The 26,583-nt window shown below is 41.3% G+C and overlaps 2 protein-coding genes across 3 annotated transcripts in view; one reads left to right on the top strand and one right to left on the bottom strand.

Annotated features, from left to right (window-relative positions):
- Window positions 1–26,583, bottom strand: part of mcph1 (microcephalin 1) — a 315,247-nt gene that overhangs the window by 135,895 nt on the left and 152,769 nt on the right. The gene's annotated exons all lie outside the window — the stretch shown is intronic.
- The window catches only part of angpt2a (angiopoietin 2a), a 106,957-nt gene that overhangs the window by 51,631 nt on the left and 28,743 nt on the right, over window positions 1–26,583 (top strand). For both annotated transcript variants that reach the window (XM_080192033.1, XM_080192032.1), the window contains 4 exons: window positions 594–826; window positions 2,061–2,188; window positions 16,580–16,681; window positions 19,483–19,649. In XM_080192033.1, the coding sequence (XP_080048159.1) occupies window positions 594–826; window positions 2,061–2,188; window positions 16,580–16,681; window positions 19,483–19,649 (630 nt within the window). The remainder of the gene's footprint in view (window positions 1–593; window positions 827–2,060; window positions 2,189–16,579; window positions 16,682–19,482; window positions 19,650–26,583) is intronic.

The following is a 26,583-nucleotide window of genomic DNA, read 5'->3' as shown; positions in this document are numbered from 1 at the left end:
AATTTAAATCTTAATTGCAATCACTAAAATTCACCATTTATGACACACAACTCAATTCATTTCATTTTGGCTCAATCCAGAAGTTTACCTTTTATAATAACGGTAAATATATCACCAACCAAATTGTAGGTTTTCAGAAATAAAAACAGAAAGTGCTGGAAATACTCAGCAGGTCCGGCAGCATCTGTGGAGAAACAAATAGACTTGGTGCTTCAGATGGGTAACCCTTTGTCAGAACCAAAGCGAATAGGGAATTTTTCAGCTCACAGTGGGAAAGTCTATCACAGCCTGCGGCCTCCTTTAGATAGATGGAACGTCTTGAAAAGGTACAGACCTGAAATGTTAACATGGTTTCTCTCTTTACAGGTACTATTAGACTTGCTGTGTGTTCCCAGCACTTTTCGTTTTTATTTTCGATTTCCAGCCTCGGTAGTGTTTTGGTTTTGTAGATAACGAGGGCACATACTGTGGTGGTGATAAACTTCTCCATGGTGAGGTGATACATTTCCCCATTCACTTTGGTCATAAAGCCTTTATCTTAATCACAATTGCATGTAAAAACTACTTGAAACAACTTTGTTTCTTTCTGTTAGATTACTGGAACAAAAAGTCTTGGAAATGGAAGACAAACATGCAGTTGAACTCGAGTCACTGAAGCAAGAAAAAGAGCAGCTCCAAGAGTTAGTAACACGGCAGAATTCCATCATAGAGGAACTAGAAAAGCAACTGGTTGCAGCAACATTAAACAACACAGTCCTTCAGAAACAGCAACATGACTTGATGGAGACTGTTCACAATCTGATTAATCTGGTGTCCCCCACTAGCTGTGAGTATTTGTCCACATCTTCAACCCTTTTGGCTTGGAAACAAAGTCATGATTTAAAAGCTGTTACACAAAATGTTTACAAAGGAGCTGTGCGAGCACAAATGTAGATGACAGCTGTTTGTTTTTTTTAAATTCATTAATAGCATACAATGGTGACTACTCTCAGGAGTATCCTATTAATATTTATTGCATACAGACTACAACAGATATCCTAACAGCAGATGTTTATGTCTTGTTGAAGGACTTTACATTAGTTGCTTAAATCCAGGAAAATTTCACAGCCACAAATATTTTGCGGCAAATGAAAACTTCTCAAGTGCCAACAAAACAGAAGTGCGAGTTATTATTTTTAAAAAAGTTTGTGGTTCAGACAGATTTTACTAGTTTATGGCATAAAGTCTGCAGATTGGTTTTGTTTTGTCAAGAACAGCCAATCCTGAACTTAATCAAGTTTCACTCCACATTTTATCTGCTTACACAGTGCCTGTTTTGCAATATGTTATTCTAAATCAGTGCTATTAAAAAAATAAAACTGGGCCTTCAATAAACATTAGTTGCCAAGAGAAAGTACAAGCTACTGAGCTCAAACTTCAGAAAGTAAGCCCGTTTGTACTGGTTAGCAAAATCTGGCTGCTTTCATGGACATTACCGTCTGTGCATATTCCCCAGAGATTAAAACGAGTGTGAACTTTTACAAAGGGGCTTTCAGTTGCAAGCTGTTATGGAAGCAATAAACTGTAACTTGCAGATATTCTAAGGCAAGGTATTTCCTGTATTAATTACTAAAAGAATGAGTGGATGGGTAAAAATGATAGGCATCTCTTTTACCATAACACAAATGTTACAACACTACGAGGACTCATGAATTCCATCCTGTGATTGATAATCATGTGTTATCTGTTTCTATTACAGCTTTAAATGGTGCCATAAACAAAAACCTCCCATTGAGTGTCCAACACTAATAACTAAACCTTTGCAACATTTATTTTCTTGACCAGTGTAAAACAATATTCCCACTTCAGTTGCTGTGGCCTTTAACTCCTTCAGAGAACTCCATTTACTTGACTACCAAACTTGTTTGGAAGAATCAAGCACCAACTCTCAATTCACAATGATTAAATGAAGCTGCATAGTTTGTGTAAATTCTTTAAATGACTCAGTGCAGCATGCAAACAATACTGTTTAAAATGTTGACTCAGATCTAAACAAAATTGCTATTTGTTTTATTCTACAGTCAAAAGCCCATTTTTCGCGAAAGAGGAACAAATCCACTTTAAAGACTGTGCTGATGCTTACAAATCAGGACTTCGAGCCACTGGGATCTATACACTTTTTGCACCGAACACTACTCAACAAATACAGGTAAACGCTGTCAGTGAAAGCTCAGCGCTCTGAGTGGTTGAAGATACCATGAAATATGGCCATTTATTACATTTTCACAAAACTTACCATGAGCAAGTATGAACAAAGTTCATGTCATCACTATTGATTTTAAGCAGCTTTTCAAAGATTACCTTTCTTTTCTTTCAACAGTCAAGAAATTATCTTCATAGAACATATAGCAAATACTCAAAAACTCATTTCATTTGCAGTGGTGAATAGAACCGTTATGTTAAATGAGACAATACGAAGGCAGTTATATACTGATGATTCAATATCTAGTTTCATGACCAGCAAGTACATCTTTCAAAATCACTGTTTCTCACTTCCTCTCTTCCTTTCAGGTCTTCCTTAAAATTTACCTTTTTCATCAACTTTCGTTAACCCCTTTGAATATCTTCCTTCTTTTCACAGTGTTGATTTTTGGCCAATTTCAGGTGTTTTTCTATGTTAATGATTCTGTTTAAATGCAAATTACTGTGTACTTTTGAGTGCCTGTTACTCAACCAAAAAACACAAAGATATAAAATTATAGAAGTTGATCTGCTTTGGCCATGTAACTTCAAGTTTTATGCATCTAGTTGATATTGATACATACGTGGTGGTATTTCTTGTTTGAGTCATTTATTATTTTTTCATATCACTCATTTACACAATTAACAGTAAAATCTCAAATTATTTATTTGAGATTTATGTGGCAATAGTAGAGAAACAAGTTCACGAGTGATAGTCAAAAGGAAATTGGATACATGCATGCAGAGAAAACTGTGAGGCAATATAATTTAGTTCGGAGCTGTGAAAGGAAGGATAGAGTGGTGAGACTAATTGCATTGTGCTCCTGATGAGCTAACGGAGCTGCAAAGGCTGAATGGCCTCCTTCTGTGCTGTATTGATTACCCTTGTTATTGCTCTTGTTAAGTCAGATAATACTTTTATAAGAACGAGAACATTATACTATGTGAGGTTTCACCCTGCTCTGATATCCTTTGAGGTTACTATTAAGTAAATGAAATTCCAGACCAATAGCAATTTAACTGCCATTTCAGAAGGGAACTTCTCAGATGTGGAAGTGCTTATCAATTGCAGATTTAAATTGAATCTCATGCAGCATTGCTCATGGTAATAGTGTATTTAAAACAGGAAGGTGTTCTTCTGTTGTTGTGCCTGGAGAGATGAGTCATCTTCAGGCATGATGTGGTGACGCCAGCATTGAACTGGGGTAAACACTGGCCTCACAACACCAAGTTAAAGTCGAATAGGTTTATTTGGTTGCAAAAGCCACTAGCTTTCGGAGCACTCGCAGCTCCTTCATCAGGTGAGTGGGATTTCAGTTTACAAATAGGGCATATAAAGACACAAACATAATTTACAAAGTAATGGTTTGAATGCGAGTCTTTACAGGTAATCAAATCTTAAGGGTACAGACAAATGAGTGGAGAGAGGGTTAAGCACAGGTTAAAGAGATGTGGACTATCTCCAGCTGGGACAGTTAGTGAGATTTTGCAAACCCAGCCAAGTAATGGGGGGTTACAGATTGTGTGACATGAACACAAGATCCCGGTTGAGGCCGTCCTCACATGTGCAGAACTTGGCTATCAGTCTCTGCTCAGCAATTCTGCATTGCCGTGAGTCGTGAAGGTCACCTTGGAGAATGCTTACCCGAAGATCAGAACTGAATGCCCGTGACTGCTGAAGTGTTCCCCAACAGGAAAAAGCACTCTTGCCAGGTGATTGTCGAGCGGTATTCATTCATCTGTTGTCATAGCGTCTGCATGGTCTCCCCAATGTACCATGCCTCAGGACATCCTTTCCTGCAGCGAATCAGGTAGACAATGTTGGCCTAGTTGCAAGAGTATGTACCGTGTACCTGGTAGATGGTGTTCTCATGTGAGATGATGGCACCTGTGTCAATGATCCAGCAAATCTTGCAGAGATTGCTGCGGCAGGGTTGTGTGGTGTTGTGGTCAGTGTTTTCCTGAAGGCTGGGTAGTTTGCTGCAGACAATCGTCTGTTTGAGGTTGTGCGGTTGTTTGAAGGCAAGAAGTGGGGTGTGGGGATGGCCTTGGCAAGATGTTTGGCTTCGTCAATGACATGTTGAAGGCTCTGGAGAAGATGTTGTAGCTTCTCTGCTCTGTGAAATACTGGACGACAAAAGAGTATTCTGTCCGCTACGTCCTGTGTTTGTCTTCTGAGGAGGTCAGTGCGGTTTTTTGCTGTGGCGCGTCGGAACTGTTGATTGATAGTCGAGTGCTATATCCTGCTCTTATCAGTGCATCCTTCAGCAACTGGATGTGTCTGTTGTGATCATCCTCATCTGAGCTGATCCTGTGTATACGGAGGGCTTGTCCGCAGGGGATGGCTTCCTTAACATGTTTAGGGTAGAAGCTGGAGAAGTGACGTTATCTGTGGGCTTGCGATACAGTGAAGTGCTGAGATGATCATCCTTAATGGAGATGCGTGTGTCCAAGAATGCAACCGATTCTGGAGAGTAGTCCATGGTGAGTCTGATGGTGGGATGGAACTTGTCTGTACGGGATGGCTTCTTTAACATGTTTAGAGTGGAAGCTGGAGAAGTGGAAAATTGTGAGTCTATCCATGGGCTTGCAGTACAGTGAAGTGCTGAGGTGAGCGTCCTTGATGGAGATGCATGTGTCCAAGAATGCAACCGATTCTGGAGAGTAGTCCATGGTGAGTCTGATGATGAGATGGAACTTGTTGATGTCATTGTATAGTTGCTTCAGTGATTGTTCACCATGAGTCCAAAGGAAGAAAATGTCATCAGTGTATCTAGTGTACAGCATCGGATGAAGGCCCTGTGCGGTGAAGATGTTGGCATATTGAGGTGTGAATATGGCCCCCATGGCTGTTCTGTGTGTCTGGAAGAAGAACTGGTTGTTGAAGGTGAAGACATTGTGGTCCAGGATGGTGCGGATGAGTTGTAAAATTGCATCTGGAGACTGCCAGTTGTTGGCGTTAAGTACTGAGGCAGTTGTTGTGGGGGATGCTTGTGTAGAGTGCTGAGACATCCATTGTGACGAGGAGTGCTCTTGGCTCAACTGCTCCATGTGTGCTGAGTTTCTGTAGGAAGTCCATTGTGTCGCGACAAAAGCTGGGGGTTCTTTGTACAATGGGTTTCAGGAGGCCCTTGATGTAACCGGAGAGGTTCTCGCACAGGGTCCCATTGCCCGATACGATGGGACGGCCAGGTGTGTTTGCCTTGTGTATCTTCAGGAGGCAGTAGAGATCTGCAACGTGGAGAGTATGTGGGATGAAAGCATGGAGGATGCTCTGAAGATCCGGATCAAATGTCTTGATCAGCATTGCTGCAACTGCCTCAGTACTTAATGCCGACAACTGCCAATCTCCAGATGCAATTTTATAACTTATCTGCTTCATCCTGGACCACAATGTCTTCACCTTCAACAACCAGTTCTTCATCCAGACACATGGAACAGCCATGAGGACCAAATCTGCACCTCAACATGCCAAAATCTTCATGCACAGGTTCGAACAAGACCTCTTCACTGCACAGGACCTTCAACCAATGCTATTCACCAGATATATTGATGACTTTTTCTTCCTTTGGACTCATGGTGAACAATCACTGAAGCAACTATATGATGACATCAACAAGTTCCATCCCACCATCAGACTCACCATGGACTACTCTCCGGAATCGGTTGCATTCTTGGACACATGCATCTCCATCAAGGATGGTCATCTCAGCGCTTCACTGTATCGCAAGCCCACAGATAACGTCACTTCTCCAGCTTCTACCCTAAACATGTTAAGGAAGCCATCCCCTGCGGACAAGCCCTCCGTATACACAGGATCTGCTCAGATGAGGAGGACTGCAACAGACACCTCCAGATGCTGAAAGATGTCCTCCTAAGAACAGCATATGGCGCTCGACTCATCAATCGACAGTTCCGATGCGCCATAGCAAAAAACGTACTCTCTCAGAAGACAAACACAGGACACGGCAGACAGAGTATCCTTTGTCGTCCAGTACTTCCCCGGAGTGGAGAAGCCAAGACATCTTCTCCAGAGCCTTCAACATGTCATTGATGAAGACAAACATCTCGCCAAGGCTATTCCCACGCCCCCACTTGTTGCCTTCAAACAACCACATGACCTCAAACAGACCACTGTCCACAGCAAAATACCCAGCCTTCAGGAGAACAGTGACCAAGACACCAGACAACCCTCCCATAGCAACCTCTGCAAGACATGCCAGATCGTCGACACGGATGGCATCATCTCACATGAGAACACCATCCACCAGGTACATGGTACATACTCTTGCAACTCGGCCAATGTAGTCTACCTGTTACACTGCAAGAAAGGATGTCCTGAGGCATGGTACATTGGGGAGACAATGCAGACGCTACGACAATGGATGAATGAACACTGCTCGACAATCACCAAGCAGGAGCGTTCTCTTCCTGCTGGGCAACACTTCAGCGGTCATGAGCATTCAGCCTCTGATCTTTGGGTAAGCGTTCTCCAAGGCGGCCTTCATGATGCACGACAACAGAGTAGCTGAGCAGAGACTGATGGCCAAGTTTCGCACGCATGAGGACAGTCTCAACCGGGATCTTGGTTCATGTCACACCATCTGTAGCCCTCACGACTTGCCTGGGCTTGCAAAATCTCACTAACTGTCCCGGCCGGAGACAATAATCATCTCTTTAACCTGTGCTTAACCCTCTCTCCACTCACCCTGTCTGTACATTTCAGACTTGATGAGCTGGAAAGACTTGCATTTCAATCATTATTTTGTAAGTTGAGTTTGTGTCTTTATATGCCCTGTTTGTAAACTGAAATCCCACACACCTGACGAAGGAGCAGTGAACGCTCCGAAAGCTAGTGGCTTTTGCCACCAAATAAACATGTTGGACTTCTATCCGGTGTTGTGAGACTTCTCATCTTCAGGCAACAGAATTAACTTTCATCAAGGAAATGGGCAACTAATTAAGAGGGTGACTCCAACATAGTCTGCCGCTGGAGTATATTTCACTGTTTTATACTTTCTTTCATGAGGCACAAATTTTCATGAGACTGGATCAAACAATTGAAGGAGATGGATAGGAATTGCACACTCACAGGACTACTATAAGATAGCTCATGCAATGAGGAGTTACAAGGGCAACAAGCCTGATTCAGTACTGATTCAGTTAACATTTAAAAACATAATTGATAGCTATTGCTAATGTATTAATACTTTGAAATTCATCTGATATGAAATCTAAGCCAATCTGATGCACTTACAAAACAAAATTCAGAACATAAAAAGCTGCGACACCTGAGTTGTGACAACAACAGAAATAGTATACTATTTGGTTAACAGATAAAAGCAGTTGCCTTTGAAGGGCAGATATCTAATGATGCTGCATGTACCAGATTGAAAAGCGATGTTATATGCTGTCTGCTCTAACAAATGGAGGATATCAAGTTGCTCCCGACAGTGCTTTGTGAAATTACGTGGAGGGAAATGCAAAGTGTTTGACAACAATAAATCCAGGAGAAAAACGGAAGCAGTGAAAGCTTAAAAAAAAACATTCAACATAACATCAAATTTTGAGCTATTGCCAAACCATGAAATAGCCATGAAAATCTTTGAAGTGATAGAATTTCTGAGAAGAATGAGTGCAGAACAGCAGCATTGGAGATCAAGACAAATCTTCCTGTCTTCCAAGGGAAGAACATTTCTGAAATCTGAGCTCAGTGTAGCTCAAATGAAAGCTCCTGAGGTGCACAAGAAATCCATGGATGGGATGCCACTCAGATCAGCCAACGCCTGTTTAAAAGGACACACCACTTGGTGCTCAAATTTATGAGAGTCAAGCAGCTGACAGCACTAAAACTGTGCTATAATGTACAAACATCAGCTCTCATATCTGTCAGCAGCAATAGGATAACTCTTCCTTCTTTGGGACATTTCGACTCAAAATGTGTGTAAAATAAAACTTTGACCTTCACAATCCTGGTTTGTGCAGGGTTTCATGGGCCCAATAAATCATCTTTTGACTGCTTGATACAACCATTAATGGGTCATTCAAAGTTGATGTGAGAAAGCTGTAGGAAACCTGGATGCCTGAGGGCCTGCATACCTTAACTACAGTGGCAGCCTGAGGAGGCCTATCGCACTGAGCCTTTGATGAAAGAAAATGTAGTCTGCAATCAGAAAGAAACCATCTGATCATGAGTTGGTGAAAATGACACTAAGAAACTAAGTCTCAATGGGACAGCATTCTGCAAAGGAATAATCAGTTGACCATGATTTGTTAGGATTATATTGAATTGTTTAGATTGGACAGAATTGAAAAAGGCTTTGATTCTTAAGAGTGATGTGCTGCAGTACAGTAACAAAAGGATCCTGATGCGGGTATGGTTTCAGCTTATTTTATTTTACTACTTTACTCTTCTCCTGCTCAGTGCTGGTAATATAATTAACTTTTGATAGTGGATAAACTAACCTATTTTTATATGATTTTATTTATTGATGTAGAACATTGGTGTATGGTGTTGTGGAAAGAGCAGTGCATTATGTATAAGGTGAGCTATAGAGAGGAGAAAAAAAAGATATAATTGTGCAGAACTTCCGTGGAATTACAATCAGTCAGGCTGCTGCTCCCTACGGTCGGACTGCCAATCCTTGCATTCGAACCACTGATCCGCTCCTTTGTACTTGTCCAGGTTGGGAACTGCATACCTCTCATCCCAGACCTGATGAGAAACGTGTACTGGATTCCTTTCAGTGCTGGGCAGCAGTAACAGGGGAAGTGAATCACACCCCCTTTTTACAGCTTTTCCTTGGTAGCTATTCTGCTCGAATTTTATTCGATTTCAGAAAATCTGGAATTAAAAGTGCAATGATGACCAAGAAACCATTGCCAATTGTTGTAAAAGTCCATCTCGTGCACTAATGCTCTTTAGGGAAGAAAATCTGCCATCTTTACCTGGTCTGCCCTATACGTGACTCCAGAGTCACAGCAATGTGGCTGACTTTTATACAGCTTCTGAACAAGAGTAACTAGGTATGGGCAATAAATGCTGGCCTAGGCCAGCGAGGCCTGAATGAATAAAAAAATGTTAGCCGCTGTAAAGCAGGTGTTTAAAGATCCCAGTCACTTTGAGAAGCCAGGGAGGAGGTTAGCACATGGGGCAAGTGGGTGAGGGGTTAGGTTGGTTATGGGGTTGGGTGGTGGCATCGGAGGTGGGTTCAGTGGTCAGGATAGCAGTTGGGAGGATGTCAGGAGAGTGGTCTAGAGTCAAGATGTAATTGGATATTTTGGAAGGTAGGCGTAGTTGGACAGTGAGGGAGCAGTCAGGGAAGTGGGGGATGCAGTCGGTGGGGTTGGGGAGGGTAGTTGGAGGGTTGAACATGATTAGGTGGGTAATCATGGGGTGCGGGGAGAGCTGGGAAGTCCAGTCTGGGGAAGGAGTATCAACATTATAGTTCCCCAGCAATTAGAAGTACTTTTAATCCTTCAAACTATTCCTAGCTGACAATTCTGCTCAGAGAGTCAGAACCAACAAAATCTCTGGTTTAAATCAATGTTTTGGACAGTTCCAAGTGCAGGGTTTAACCTTCCTGAGTAATTCCTTGTATGGGGACTTCTGAGGTGCCCCGCAGCACCTCTTCAGGGATACCTCTGGGGTACAACCTCTGGGAAACTGAAGATCTGGGCAATTATATTCGCGAAGATAACACCAATATAAAACGCAACCAGTGCTAATGACAAATTAAAATTAATACCAAAATGAGACACAATTAGGATATTAAGAGCAGAAGGGAGAATTGGGAAGCAAATCATAAATTTATTGAGACTATACTATGTGATACTATACAAATTTAACAAATAAGTACTTGAGTGACAGAAACACCTTTAGTTGAGTATACACTGGAACAAACACATAGGATTCCATCCACAAAAATAAATTAGAGACCAATTCTTTGAGTTCCAGTGGCAAACAGAGAGCATCCAGTGAGATGCGGTAATATATAAAAACAAATTTCAGTGAATGCTGGAATCTGAAACCAAAAGAGAAAATGCTGGAAAATCTCAACATGTTTAACATCATCTGCAAGAAGAGAAAAGAGCTGGCGTTTTAAGTCCAGATGACCCTTTGCCAAAGCTCAGATGTGGTAATATGCTTTGCTGAACTGAAGAAAGCCAATGTTAGAAATCAGCACAAAATGACTCACTCACAGAGAGATTTGGGCATGTAAGGAGCTCAGACTTACACCAGTGTTTGGCAGCTCAAGCATGCACACGGGAACCATGTTGTCTTGAATCCACACCTATCAATGTTTATGCTTCAAATAGGTCATGAGTGAACAATTAAGAGTGTCACACTCCCTTCATTCCTTCTAGTGAAATTAATTAGTTCATCATAACCCAGAATCTGAGTCTGGAATCCTCCTGAACTGTATAAACTCAGTTTCACGCCATATAATGCACCCAACACCTGGGTGTTCCAAATAATCTGTTGAAACAAATAAAAGTGGTGCAAGGATGTTTTAAAAAATGTTAAAGGAACATATTAACATCAAAATCTTAAGTGCCATTTTTAAAATAGTAAAGTGCTTATTCAATAAGAAGCATTTCACTTCTTGGCTACAACACATTTGTTCTATAATGATCTCTTAAAAATGATTTCATAATTCACCCATGCTTTTTCCCAGAACTTTCTAAAAATTATGGCTGTCAGATCACTGTGGTCATATTTAAATTCAGGTGTGTTGGAAGTGTTAAACTGGAGTGCCTGTGGAGAAGTTTAATTCTGATTAACGGTTCATTGAAACAAGAAAGGGCGAACGAGACTAGATTTGGAAACTGGGGGTGGGGATGGAAGGGGATGTGATCAATTTATTGGGAGGCTTGAAGAGGATGCTGGCTGCATCGACCAGCAGGTTAAACATCGATTTCCTTCACTGGTGGTGCTTGAGTGATTTCCTGGACATTCAAGCTACTTGCAGTTCTGTTCTCTTCAAAGCTTCCCTTGAAACAGTCATAACTTACACAGGGTAAGCACAGTAAGAAGTCTCACAACATCAGATTAAAGTCCAACAGGCTTATTTGGAATCAGGAGCTTTTGGAGCATTGCTCCTTCATCAGGGGACACCTGAAGGAGCAATGCTGCGAAAGCTCATGATTCCAAACAAACCTGTTGGACTTTAACCTGGTGTTGTGAGACTTTTTACTGTGCCACTCCAGTCCAATGTCGACACTTCCACATCATGGTTACACAGGGTAGAGGAGATTCAGTACTCCTCAGTTTAAATGGGTTTTGTTCAAATTGAAATCCTTGTCTGGTCTGTGCCTCTGTGCAACACAGAAGTCTCATATGCTCTGGCTCTGCCACAGAGAAAAAAAAAGAAATAGTAAGTTCACGTTCCTCAATTTTGCTTCCAAAGTCTGTTCAAAGGTTCCTAGCCCCTGAGTTTTGCAGCTCTGTGGTGCATCCAGGAATATTTTTGCTCATTCTTCTGTGGAAGTTAGATTACAATAATTGCGAAAATTTAAGTTCTGTAACTGTTGAAAAAAACTGTCAAGTGATGGAAAATTATTATTAGCCAAACGTGGCCTTCAGTCAGGCCAATACTGACATATGCAGGACAAAGTGAGTATATCTAAAACCTTGTTCCATAAACACTGCATTCCAGGCTAGGACAGCAGGATGAAAACAAAGAACAAGTTACCATGACAATTACCAAATAGCAAGATATGGGGACATATTATGCGAATGAGGGATTGGTTTTCTATTAACTAAGAAAGGGCAAAAGGCTATGCCTGGTGGACATGTATGTCAATGAAAGATGTGAAAAATCTCTTGTTCCTGATTTGCTGTCATTGCCTATAACTGCTGACCTGTTTCTCTACAATCTCAGAGCTGCCCCGGCCATCCCCTGTTGGCCATTGTGAGCTCTCCTTGTGCACAAGTGATTAAAGACCTTGCATTGGATGCATGGTGTCCAGCGCTGTTTGTGTAAAAGGAGTCGACTGAGTGCCTTTCGATTTCTGTCACCCAAGAGAACTCTAACACTTTCCATGAGGTGAAAGAGAAACTTGGGGCTGAATTTTTGCATTGGGTTCAGGTCAGATGTTAAAATTTCAATCACCTGAACTCCAGCACACCCAGCTTTATGTTTTATGGAGACGGGACAAGGGGCAGGCAACCAACCCACTGACAGATGTGGGTTGGCATTTTAATAAGGCTGTTAGCCTCTCATTTACCTGCTGTGTAGATTTTACAGTCAGGAAACCTGGCAGCTGAAATGAGGTGAGGATAGCTTCGGGGAGAAGGCAAATGCTGTCATATCACTGCTTATGCGCCAGGAGGAGCAGAATTACATCTCCCTGTGCACTGCAAACTTCCCCTCCAATAGACAGACCCTCAAGGTTGAGGATCAATCCTCTCCCCACAGGGAATTTGACTCCTCCTCCCCCCACCAACGGGGTCATGGATCAGGCCTGCCTCATCCTGTGGACTATTCCAGTAATCTCCCATTTCAAGTGGAAGTCAAGTCTGTCAATCAAACTGACCTCTGAGCGGGGAACTTGTCAATGACAAGTAAACATATGGGGCCTGATTCTCCCATCACGACCCGCAATTTTCTGGTGGATCCAGTTGGGAGAATCGCTTGTCGGCCATTTTGCGAGATTTGCGCACGTACTGGAAACGTATATGCATCTCCCAGACCCAGAGAACTGGCGCAGTCAAGGCCTCACTGGAAAGTGGTGGGAAGAGAGGTAAGTCACTTGAATCTTTTTATGATGTATTTTAAATATATTTTGCATCTGATTATCGGGCCAGCATGGAACTTGCTGGGCCCGATAGCATCTCCCACCGTCAGGAGTACTTCATCCTGGCAGAGTTTTGAGTACGTCCCCATGTTCGGGGAATGAGCGGGAGACCCTGCCGGAATGAAGGGGGGGGACAATCGGAGCCCCCCGGGGGATTAAACGGTGGGGGGCATGGTGTCCCCTGGGCATAGGCACCCTACCAGTGCCAGGTTATGCCCCCGGCACTGCCCGAGGGGTAATGTGTCCATATCCAGGGACATCTTGGCACTGCCCACTGGGCAGCTGGCAGTGGCAAGGGGGTGGGGCCTGTTGTGGATGAGGCCTGGGGGGATTGGTGGGGGTGGGGGATCCCATTGCGACTCCGTATTGGGATTGATCTGGGCTGGAGCGAGGACAGCAATTGGGGTGAGCTGTGGGGGTGGTGGGGTGTTGTCTGCTGGGGTGAGGAGGTGGAGGATCACAATTGCGGGGGCGGGCTGGATAGCAGGGAGCTCCGGGGCAGAGCTGGCCTGGGAATTGTTCTGGGTGCTGCAGTCGGGCTGCGGGGAGGCTGGAGGGGCAGCATTATGAAGGTCCTGGGCTGGCCAGCAAACAGAGAGAGACTGACAGATTGGAGCTACTGCGCACGCACAGAGTTCCAGAGCTCTCCGACTCTGGCGTGAATAGGCTCTGCCCCTCCTGGGTTTTTAATGATAGTCACGATTGGGATCTCTGCAGTGTACAGACTGGGGAGATGCAGGTCTGAAGCTGCATTGAAAAAACAGTCGTGATCTAGAACAGCTTTCCCACCAATTCGGCACTTTTGGGGGAAATCACCTCCATGATATGTTATTCAGGAAACTTAGACTCCAAGGTTTCCAATCCCTACCCCCATCATCCATGGAATCTGCCATGTCAATCTCTGAACCTATGCGTTGAAATGAAACGTGAGCTGCTGCTACCATCAGAAGTAGAGGAATGGGGGTGACACTGTTTGGCATTTACAATTATAAGCTAATTTCAATTATGCATTCAATGAGGTTCCTTCCATTATAAGAGATAATAAATGTTCCATGATCATAGACATGGAGTACAAGTCATTTCGAGAAACCTCTTTGCTCAAGTGAGAAACAGATGTGATTTACTCTATTGTTACTTCATTGATAAATTAACTTGTGTTTCTTTTTGGGGGAGATTATTTTTTAAGGCTCTCAGATGGTTATTTTTCTGTTAAGAATGTTTTATTATTCTAAAAAGCATTACACAGCTTCACCAAACTGTCAAAACAAAACTAGTACTGGGAACTTCGCTGCTAAAAATGGTGGACAGTTAATTGCTCTATTCAAAGACTTTTCTAAAACAAGTAGGCATCAAATCACTCACTGTGTTTTCCAGCCAAGTACAATATTGACATGGTGTGGTTCCAAATAGTCAGAAACACTTGCCAGAACATCTGCAATTAGATTGATGATTATCAAGGAGCAAAGTAATCCTTTTGGAAGGACATGTAAACTGTGATTTAGCAGAACAAACATCTGCCTAATAAGTTCAGCTTAGCTGTACTGAATCATTTTTACTCAATTAAAGAAGGTGATCCATCAAAACTGTGCATTTTCACAAGATGACAAAATAATTGCAATTTAGGAAGGGTACTTGGCCCTTTTTGATTCATCCACTTAGACAGCCAAATGTTATCCAATTGTAACATTCTAATGTTGTTTCTTCCATGATTTCAATATATCTGCCAAAACTGTTATCAGAAAGTTTATTTGAATTGTTGATCACTTTGTACAAAGAATTATTTTCTGATATCTATCCAAAATGTATCTCCTTCATAATGTGACGTTTGCCCAGTCTTGACTCAGTACAAGGTGGGTTCAATTCCTGTGTCAGTTGGGGTTATTCTGAACCTTGCCCCTCAACTGAGGTGTGGTGATCCTCAGTTTAAATCACTACCAGTCAGCTCTTCCCACTCAAAGGAGAGAGCAGCCCACAGTCGTCTGAGACTAAAGTGACTTTACCTCACTGCCTCCAATGCTGAATTTTAACAGTTAGCTTTGACAAATTGATTTAGAAGTTCTTGTTCAGTAAGTTTCAAAGCAGAAAATGAAAATCTGAATACTCGTTAGCTTCTCAATGTGTTTTGTTGTTTAGGTCTACATCAAGAAGCTTTTCAGTTAACACAGATGTTTTACAAAGAAATATAGTCAGGCCTACATTAATATAACATCTTCCATGTTCTCTTGACTCTCCAATAAACTACTTGTAACATGTTGCCACTGTTGCAATGTAGGAAGTATGACAATTTGCAGACAGAAAACTCAATGTGATTATAACCAGATATCTGTGTTACTTACGTTGATAAAGGGATAAGTATTGGCCTCGACACAAAGGATAATTCCCCTGCTCCTCTTCGAATTAACGCCATGAGATCTTTTATGGCTGCTCAATTAAGCGGACTGGGCCTTGATTCAGTATTTTACCCAAATGAAGGCACAACACTCATTTATCACTGCACAAGAGTGGCAGTCCAGATATTTGTGTTTAAGTCTCTGGTTAAATTTTATGTTACTTAACAGATCAACTTCAGTTACACAGAGACTGGAGAAATGAGAATTGTTTTCCTCAGAGCACAGATGTTATGGGGCGAATTAATAGAATTGTAACAGAGTGAATAAGAAGGAACAATTTTCTGTGGCAGAAGGGTCAGTAACCAGAAGACATCTATTTTGAAGAATTGGCTAACAACCCAAGGCAAGATGAGGAGAAATGTTTTTACAAAGTGAGTTTTGATGATCAAGGATCTCAAGTTTGAAAGGATGGTGAAAGCATATTCACTATTAACTTTCAAAAGGGAATTGGCTGAATATTTGAAGGGGCGGCATCTACAGGGCTATGGGAAAGGGCAGGGGAGTGGGACTAATTGGATAGTTCATTCAAAACCTGGCACATGCATTGTGAGCCAAATGATTTCCTTCTGCGTTGTATCATTCTATGATTTTAGTGTTGAACAATGGTAAAGTCAGACTCTTTCCCATATGAGCCCTTATTACGTTGTGTCAAATGTTAAGATTTAATTTAATCAGAAAAGTACACTTCAAAGCTATTAATTAGGACTTCAGTGCAGTAATAATGGAGAGGTGAAATTTCCATATAACGTGCACTTGAGAAAGTAGCCTAAAAATCCAATTGCAGGTTTTGTTCTTAATTTAGATTGAGATAAAACTGAGGGGAAACATGTTACAAACATTACATCAAATTAGTACAAGTCTACAACTAGAGCTGGAAGCAATTTGAGGCAATGAGTTAAGAGCATCAGCAAGTTAAATACTGCAGATGCTAGAAATCTGAAATAAAAACAGAAAATGCTGGAAAGACTCAGCACATCTGGCACTCTCCATAGAGAGAGCAACAGTACTAACGTTTCAGCACATTCAGTCAAGCATGTTTTTCAAAAGAAAATTGGTACCCATCTCCTAAACTGCCTCGTGACAATAACAATAGATGCTAAATTGAACATTTCCCAAGAAGCTAAGAACTGTATGAAAACAACTGTGATATATTGATTGTATTACAATAGGCATTTTGCGATATGGAATCTGATGGAGGAGGATGGACTGTAGTACAACGCCGTCAAGACGGCAAGACCGATTTTCAACGCACATGGAAAGAATACAAAACAGTAAGAACTTTTCAAAATAACCTTATGTGATTGACCAGTGCATTAGGCTTTTTTTCCATTCCAGGGTTGGTTTCAAATTCGACTGATGTAAATGTGATAAGTGAAAGATCAGTACAGTTGGCAGCAGATGGCTGACCTCATCCAAACTTGGAAATATTCGGTAAATTTCGCTCAGACTGGCTCCTATAATGACTAGGAAATGGTCGTTTTACACTTATATCGTGGGATTCCTTACTTCTGGGATCAGTATGGAACCATAGAATAGTTATGGTGCAGAAGGAGGCCATTCAGCCCATTGTGCCTCTGCCAGCCAAAAAAGGGAAACAGCTAACCATTCATTTTAATCCCATTTTCCAGCATCTGGCCCATAGCATTGCAGGGTGACAACATTTCAGATGCAGATCCAGGTACCTTCTAAATAAGTTGAGCATGCTTTGATCTGAACCACCAACTTAGGAAGTGAACCCCTCTGGGTGAAAAGGGTTTTTCCTCATGAACCCTCTAATCCTCCTTCCAATCACCTCAAATGTAAGGCCCCAGGCCCCACCCCCCCCAGTAAATCACGCCTCAGCTCAGAGAAACAAGTCTTTCTTGTCTTCCCTGTTTAGGCCTCTCATAATTTTATACACCTCAGTTAGGTCACCCTTAGCCATCTCTGTTCTAAGGAAAACAATCCTGACCTATCCAATCATTCCTCACAGTTGCAATTTTCAAGCCCAAGCCTCGCAAATCTTCTATGCATTCTCTCTGAGCAATTATGTTCTTCTTATAATATAGTGGCCAGAAATACACACAAAACTCCAGCTGTGGTCCAACCAGCATTTTGTGTAGTTCCACATTACATTCCTGTGTCTGCATTCAATACATCACTCAATCAAGGACAGGAGAAGGTTTTGTTTTGTTTACTGTATTCAGGAAAAGAAGAGATCAGTCCCAGTATGGACTGTGCTCCATCCTTGAGGTAATACGATCAATGTGAAATACCCATTCCCACCACCAACTGCAGCTGGGAAAGAGAACTAGCAATTAGTGGCACTCTGTCAAAAAAATCTTTTGTCTTCATATGGTGGGCAATCAGGTGAGTCCCAAATCCTCATACACACCCTCTATGTGATGTAATATTATGAACCAGATCCTCTCATAAAATCATAGTTTGTGCCCTGGGCTTCACGACAACGGGCACCTCACTTACCCACCTCAAACCCCTTTCTTCTCAGCCACCCTCTTTGTGAAGGCATAGAGGACTGATAGAAGGTTACTGAGGGAGAGAACAGTATAGGAAGGTGGAAGCCTTGGCTGGAAGATGATGACTCAGTGAGAAAGGGCTGTGCTGGGATACTGAGATTGGAACTGGGTGACTGGTAAGTGGGGGTGGAGAGATTGGGTTGGGACTCAGAGTGAGTAGCAAGGGTATAGAGGGGGGGTCAGACAACCACCAACAAGTTGGGCTGTCAAGTTAATCACAGTTAATGTTTGCAGAGATAACTTGCTACAAACAAAAATCTGAATGATCATAACTAATAAATTAATTCAAAACAACAGATGTTAAATGCTGTTAGTGCTACTGATTAATTATTTTAAAATAATAAGCTCAGAAGTCTGAGCAAGTACCAGGAATCTTTCAAGCATTTGCTTACCTTTGTGCCCATAGTTAGCTTTTAATTTCTCTAAGGATTCGTTTTCAAAAATGCCTTAATTGACTGCATATGTGTTTCAGAGTCCTAGATACATAGTAAATAGCCTCTATTCATGCTAATTGCTTCATGAATAATTAGTGGTCTCCGATACAATTGAGATCAGGTATATCTACACCATTTGGACTACTTCTATCCTTCAGCCCTTGAAGGTGCTTACTTGTGCAGGATTGCAGCTCTACAGATTCAACAGTTCTCCCAGACCTCATTTAAATGGCATTTTGTTTTACGTATGATAAAATAGTGCCAGGTTATTAGATTGTCAAATTGTCACAGCAAAGTCTCATCCTGCCTTCAGCAGATGTGCATTATCCAGCCATTGTCACAGGATAGTGATCAAAAGCAGTAACATTTCTGCTTCTTATTTCAGGCGAAGGAAACCAAGTGTAGTCTCCTCCAGCTAAGACCAACTAACAGCGCAAACTAGAAATCAAATGTGAGACCTTGCTCCTTTAAGATAACACACTGGGAAGGTCATTTCAACACTTCTTTTAAAATTGGGGAACTCATTATGCAACCAAATAGACAGTTTATTGTGGTTGTCCGAGTTGGCGCTCCAACATACTATTCTACGATGGTGGAAAAACAGATGCTTCCGCATATTGAGATTCTATCTCAACTGTGCTTTCTAAGACAGAGCTGGCTTGTATAGGTTGGATGAAGGAAGGAAATTGTAACATTGTTCAGCATCTTTTAGCTGGTAACAGAACAGCCATTGTTGCGTACTGCCTCATTGACTTCACAGCTGGGAAAAGATGCACGACAGAAAAACCACTAGCAAATAAAAGGTCCAAAAAGAACTAGGGAAAAATATCAATAATTAACCTGTTATTGGTACAATCTCTTAAAAAGTGTTATATTAAAGCCCACAATTTAACATCATGTTCAAACACAATACTGCAAGAGATCAACGGCATTTAGGTGACAGCACAATCTTATTATCTAAGCCCTGTTGCTTGAGTGGATGGGGGAGAAGGCAGAGAAGGGCAGATCACTTTTACAGTTCCATTCTCCTTAAGAAATCACCAATAACATAATGAAAACAATGAACATTCATTATAAATGCTCAAAAATGGATTGCACTAAGACAAAGTAATTTCATTGTAGGGGTTTGGTGATCCTGCTGGAGAATATTGGTTGGGAAATGAATTTACTCATCAGCTAACCAGTAAGAAGAACTACGTCCTTCGTATCCAAATGCGAGACTGGGAAGCGAATGAAGGGTTTTCATTGTACAATCAATTCTACTTGGATGGTGAAACACAGAAGTACAGGTAGGTATTTCAGAAATAGTTCTTTTCTAGAAGGTCAAATCTTTGTCAGGGTTCAGTCACATGGTTTAAATGCCCAAATAGTCACAATTAATTTTTTTTTGGAGAAAATTTGATTTTCCTCTGCATTCTCAACTCCAATAGATCTTTTTCTTCCTGTGGTTTGAGAATGCCTAGTGTGCAAGATGCACAAACGTCCCACTGAGGTCCAGTTCCCCACTTTAAATGAGGGATAAAAATCAGATTTCTCCCTGAATACCATTTTTATCTGGTGGTGTGGGGTTTTTGAAGCTGATCAAAAGCATGCTGGCTTTGAGATTTTGTGAAGAAAATGGAAAGCCTGCAGAGGAGTCTCGAACATTCAGAGAGGTAAATGTAAGTGTTTCCAAACTTTCAAATGTCACTATTGAGTGCTTTATTATAATGCAGATTTGTTTTTATGCAGTCATTCATTGTAGGGATCTGTTTTAAAGGTAAATGAATCCTTCCATTGACTGACTTGGTCTATTGTTCGTATACATTGCAGTGCTTGTCCAAAGAAAAATGCATAATAATGTCCCACCAGCCTGTGTTGTCATATTTTTTACTGTGATTTAAATGGTTCCATCAAATTAAAAAAAAGCCCAGTTTTGACATTTGGAAAATATCTCATCATCTAATTCCCTACATTTGCTGACAGTAACTCTGCTTCGAAACTGGAATGAGTATCTTCTATTCTTTAGGTCCCTGAGAGCAGTTTATTGTTTGGACAGCTGTGACCATTATCAAGTGAGTTTCAAGTGTTAATGGTCATCATCAAAGTATGTATTTCATTCATCTGAACTTGAATGACAATTTCAAGAAATTGTATGGTTTGCCCCTTTGATGTGTGTTATTGTTTGTTGGCACAAGATAATCGGATTACAAGGTTTTTTGCACATCACAAAATGTATTCTTTTTCGCAAAATCAATTATACCCAAGCTTTTATTAGATATAGCTCATTTTCATTGACAATGCATGGAGTCTGAGAGCTGCACAATGTGCATATTTGGCCATTGGTTATGGAGAATGCATGGGGGACATAGAAGTGGTATCCGTGATCAGAGGGAACGTGGAGGATCAGAGGGAACGTGGAGGATCAGAGGGAACGTGGAGGATCAGAGGGAACGTGGAGGATCAGAGGGAACGTGGAGGATCAGAGGGAACGTGGAGGATACAAAGATGTATAGAGATAGCAAGGCTGATCTGAGGGGATGTGGAACATAAGAACATGAGAAATAGGAGCAGGAGTAGGCCACCTAGCCCTTCGAGCCTGCCCCGCCATTCAATAAGATCGTGGCTGATCTGAAGTGGCTCAGTTCCACTTTCCCGCTTTCTCCCCATAACCCTTAATTCCCTTGTCTGTCAAAAACCTATCTACCCATGTCTTAAATATATTTAGCGAGGTAGCCTCCACCACTTCAACGGGCAGAGAATTCCAGAGATTCACCACCCTTTGAGTGAAGAAGTTCCTCCTCAATTCCGTTCTAAATTGCACCCCCCCCCCCCCCCCCCCTTATCTTGAGGCTGTGCCCTCTAGTCCTGCTGTCCTTTCTGAGCGGGAAGAATCTCCCTCCCTCTACCCTATCCATTCCTTTCATTATCTTATACGTCTCTACAAGATCCCCCCTCATCCTTCTAAAAGGATGCAGGAAGATGCAGGGGAACTTAGGGATGACATGGGTGCCTTCACAGCTGGGATCTTAAGGGGTCATGGGCTGGCATGGATGGTGTGTGAGCCTTTAGGGGAGCTTTAAACATTTAGGAGCTGGGTGATATGGTTTCGGAGAATCGAGGAGCACTGGTGGTTTGTGATCCACAAACTGCACTGTGAACCAGGTGGATGAAGTCACAAGTGGATCTGGCGTGCAACTTGCCAGTCGTGAAAGTGCACAGGTCAGTCTTTCCCACGTCCAGGTGAAGATTTGGCACTATGTTTCAAAACATGGAAACTGACATTATTTTAGTCTGAAATTAAAATTTCACTATTTATTATGTGTGTATCCTGCAGACTTGACTCATCTACGAAACTGTGGCTTATATCTTGCAGTAAGAAATGGTTTTAACTGCTTTAATTAGTGAAATGGATGTCTATGAAGCCAACTGGAACATTTGAATATTGTGAATTCTTAGCTTCCAATTGGAAATCCAAAGGATAGGAAAGTGAGATAGAAGAGAAAGACTAATTCATTTCACTTTTATTTTCATTACTCTCCTCCAAAGTTGATTTTGTAAAACACGCTTTCAGTAGTTTAGGTAAGATTAGAAAAAATGGAGATAAGTGAAAAAAGAACAAGATATAGGAGTTGCATTGTCAAAAAATGGAAAAGCAACGTTTCAAGAGGAGGAAAGGGGCAGTAATGTTAGGTGGAAAAGAGAGAGGGAGAAAAAAGGAAATGACATCTGAACATAGGACGAATGCCAATTTACTGAGTTAAAATTGGATTCACCAAGTCATGTTTTCATTCCTGTAAAATAAAGTTAATTATCTATTTGCGCTTTGGCAATCTTTAGCATTGTAACCAAACTGATTTACATTCATTTTGCCTTGTTTTAAATGTTACGTACTTTACTGATGTCTACATATGCACATTGAGCCAAAAGCACTCAATCTTCTCATTAAGGCCCATTTCCAATCCAGAGAACCAGAGGATAGGTTTTGCCTCGTAAGTCTAATTATGAAGAACCCATCGTTTGCAAAGTCAAAGATGAATACTTGTTAAGAATATGATTCAAATAGATGTGAATGAATAACCCAAGAGAGCAAGGTTCACTGGTGCCATCGTTAGAAATACAAACAATTTGTACCCTGTAACTAAATTGCCCTTAAAAGAATGAAAAATGAAGGATATTTTTAAATAAATATGGGCTTTTCAGAGTTCTGGGGTTTGAGATAGTTTATCATAATACAATCAGTTTCAGCAATAAATTAGAACCAAGTATTACTTAATCAATGCTGCTCAACATTTTTACATGTTCATTATTGAATGAGTTAAATAGTACATGTCCTAGAAACAAAACAAACATATCAAAATGACAGGGAAGAAAACACCAGCTGGTCTGTCAAGTCTGCACCACAATCACGACGGCGGGAACTCCATGGCCACATAAGCTCTGAAGAGATGAAAAGAAAAGCTTGGAAAATTCTTATCGCATTTCTTCAGATCAACGAGTTAAAGAGATGACATTGACTCAGAATGCCAACGTTAATATGCTGTGATCTTTGTGCTAGCTGAGAACAAGCTCCATTTTGAAGACATGGAGAGAGTTAGCATCCACTGTACAGGCTGGCAATATATTCCAGAGTTTAACTCTCAGGGAAAATAAGAAAACTGTCCCTGGTTTATTCGTACTTTTGTGTAATTTAAGTGCACGTCCCCGGGGTCCTCCCCAGTCTTTCAAACTGAAATAATCCATCTGTACGCATACAATCCAATCTTTTCTGATTTTACACTTTTCCGGAGAGCAATTATAGCTCCAAGCGTTTAATTCAAAGCTTAAAAAAAAAAGCTTTTTCATTTATTTTCTTTCACAGAATGGCTAAGCCAGCATTCATTGTCCATTGCTAATTGCCCTTGAGGAAGTGGTAGTGAGCCAACTTCTTGAATTGGGATAGGTCACGTGGCATAGGTACACCCATAGTGAGGTGAGGAACAGTGTCCCAGGATTTCGATCTACCAACAGTGAAGGAAGGGTGAAATAGTTCCTAATCCTAAACAAAATGTTTGCTTTGTTTCTAGGACATGTACTATTTAACTCATTCAATAATGAACATGTAAAAATGTTGAGCAACATTGATTATGTAAGACTTGGTTTGAATTTATTGCTGAGCTTCACCGCCAATACACAGTGGGCATCATTTCAAACCCATAACCTCTACAAAGGCAGAAAATGTAAGGAAACACCACCACCTTATAAGTTCCCCTCCAAGCCACAAAACATCAGCTGGTCTATCAAGCCTGCACCACAATCACGATGGCAGGAACTCCATGACCACGTAAGTTCTAAAGAGATGAAAAGAAAAGCTTGGAAAATTCTTAAGCTTATTGTTTTGTCCTGGATGGGGTTGAGTTTCTTGAATGTTATTGGAGCTCCACTCATCCTGCCAAATGGAGAGTATTCCATCACACTCCTGACTTGTTCCCTGTAGACGCTGGACAGGCTTTGGGGAATCAGAAGATGAGTTACTCACCACAAAATTCCTCACATCTGACCTGCTCTGGTAGCCACAGTATTTATAAAGCTGGTCCAGTTCAGTTTCTGTTCAATAGTAACCCCCAGGACATTGATAATGGGGAATTCAGCAAGGGTAAAGCCATTGAATGTCAAGCGGTGATGGGGAGATTCTTTCTTGTTGGAAACGATCATTACTTGTCACTTCTGTGGTGCAAATTTTACTTGCCACTCATCAGCATGAATGTTGCCCGGGTCTTGCTGCATATAGAAGCAGAGCAAATGGTGCTGAATATTGTGCAATTGCCAGGGAGCATTCCATTTCTGACCTTTTGATGGAGGGAAGCTCACTGATGAAGCAACTGAAGATGACTGAGCCTAGGACACTTCCCGGAGGAACTCCTGTTCGCTGATGAAGCAACTGAAGACGACTGGGCCTCGGGCACTTCCCGGAGGAACTCCTGCTTTTGTGCTTGGTATGACCTCAGCCAGTGGAGAGCTTTCCCCAATTCCCATTGACTCCAAACTTACTTGGGCTCCTTGATGCCACACATGGTCAAATGTTGCCCTGAAATCAATGACAGTCAACCGCATCTCACCTACGAGTTCAACTCTTTATCCATGTTTGGACCAAGGCTGATCCAGATCATCAGCCTATTGTAGAATTACAGGCAAGTACAGGTCAAAACTGAGTTTTAAATGTTTTACTGAGACCAAATAGATAGGATGGTATATGAATTTAGACCTCAAGGTTGATCTGGAAAGCACCAAATTAGCAAAACTCCCTTCAGTTTAACTGCACAACACAGCCTCCCATAGTGTTTCAATGGTGAGCCAATAACACAGTCGAAATGAGGCAGTGGTGCATACCTTCTTTAACAATGAAGAAGCTTGTCAGGAAATTCCTCAGAGACAAAAAAAATAATTGTTCTGGAAAATAAATAAGTAATCTTTTCTTTACACAGGGAAAGTCAATAAATAAATTAAAATGTTGCCCTCACATATCACATTTGAGTAAATAAATACATTTCTGCTCATATGGGTTTTAAAACAAAGGTTAACATATAAATCTGAAAAGACCAATCTAATTTCAACTTTCTTTCATCAAATATTTCTGCTTTTGTGAGGCATTACCAGAGGTTCTGCCTAAATAAGCACATTTAAGTTCAAGACTTCTATTTGGAGCAACTCCAAAGTTTAATAATGCTGTAATTTCTTTAGGAGCATGCTGCTTTGTGTGTCATTTTGCTTTCCAGCTTGTTTTTCAATTCAGAGGCTTGCTGAAAAAAAAATCATTTACAAGCCATTCCAAATCAGAATTGAGTTCATTCTTCACTCATGTTTTCCTGCTGTATTTGGTAATTGTAGTTGCAAGAGATTAGCCAGTGGGAATCATAGCCAAAAGTATCCACTTCAAGTGCAATTGGTGATCTGGGAACAAGCGGCATTCAAAGTGACTTTATTTTTGCAAAATGAATTCCTTACTCGAGTAACCATGCGAACTCATCTGTACATCGACGACGTAAACTCTGACATAAACCACTTCAATTGGGCAGTGTTTTAGAAACGAATATTTAAGAATGGTAATTTGGTTGTACAAAAAAAAGCATTTTAATCTCGGCCAGCAGCCGTTAGTAACGCCGTTTTAAATAATTGAAAATACTTAAAAATAAGTTGTACAAACCCATTTCCTCAGCAAAATAAATACTGAGTATTTAAAGCTTCAAAAGATACCTATTAGTGCCCTTGCAACCTAACAAAGTTTAATTTTAAGAATGCCCTCGTAAGCACAATTAGCAGAAACTCGACGTATGGCCTGCTTCCAGCATGATGGCTTTTAAATTTGCTCCAAAAATATCTGATATAGCCAGGGTGTAACATAGACCTCAAATCCCTGATGTCTTGCACTGGTTTGGCTGATCTTGACCAAATTGCACTGGAGATACCAATGCAATCCAGTGAAATCTCCAGGCCCATCCATCAGGCTATTGTACCAAGGAGTTGAAGGCAATAGATGCATGCTGCAATTTGTATCCTGATGCCTTGTTGTGTCTCCACAGCAGATATTGATGAGCTTGAAAAGCTACAAGATTTTAAGGACAAGCATTTGGGAGAAGTGCGAAGGTGGGATCCACTGGAGCCATTATAACAGGAAAGGCTCTGATCCTGGAAGTATTTTGGGAAGAGATGGACTAGATCATGGGTAGAGGTAGAGAGGTCCTTGGGCTATTAACAATTGGAGTGGGGCAACAGGAAGTGTGAGAATTGGGAAAGGTAGACTGGGAGTATGGTGGTGGAGAAGGCAGGCAAGCAAGACAACAAGTCCGACTAGGATACAATTAGAAAATACAGCACATGCAAAATTAATGCTGTAAAACTGCGACATGCTGACACTGAGCCCAGAGGACCAGGAATTAATTTAAGCATGACTCCAAATCAGAGGAACACCAATTAGCAAAAGATCAGAATTAGAACCTTCCTTCAAACAGCCTTAGCTTGGTAACAGCATTGTTGCTGTACTTAAAAGATCATGGCTTCAAGTCCTATTCCAATTCTAGGTTGCCAGTACAGTCAGAGATAATGATACACTGTCAGAGGAGCTATCCTTTGGGTGAGATACTAAACCAAGGCCCAGATGGACTGAAAAGATCCCACACCACTTTTCAAAGAACAGTGGATTTCTATTAGTGTCCTGGCCAAAATCAATCCCTGATCCAACACGTGAAACTGATGATCTAGTCATTT

Source organism: Carcharhinus amblyrhynchos, chromosome 7, assembly GCF_965287045.1.
Source record: "Carcharhinus amblyrhynchos chromosome 7, sCarAmb.v2.hapA, whole genome shotgun sequence".
In the NCBI taxonomy this organism is placed as follows: domain Eukaryota; kingdom Metazoa; phylum Chordata; class Chondrichthyes; order Carcharhiniformes; family Carcharhinidae; genus Carcharhinus; species Carcharhinus amblyrhynchos.
Note: the sequence above shows the minus strand (reverse complement) of the source record. Positions and strands in the feature narration are given on the sequence as shown.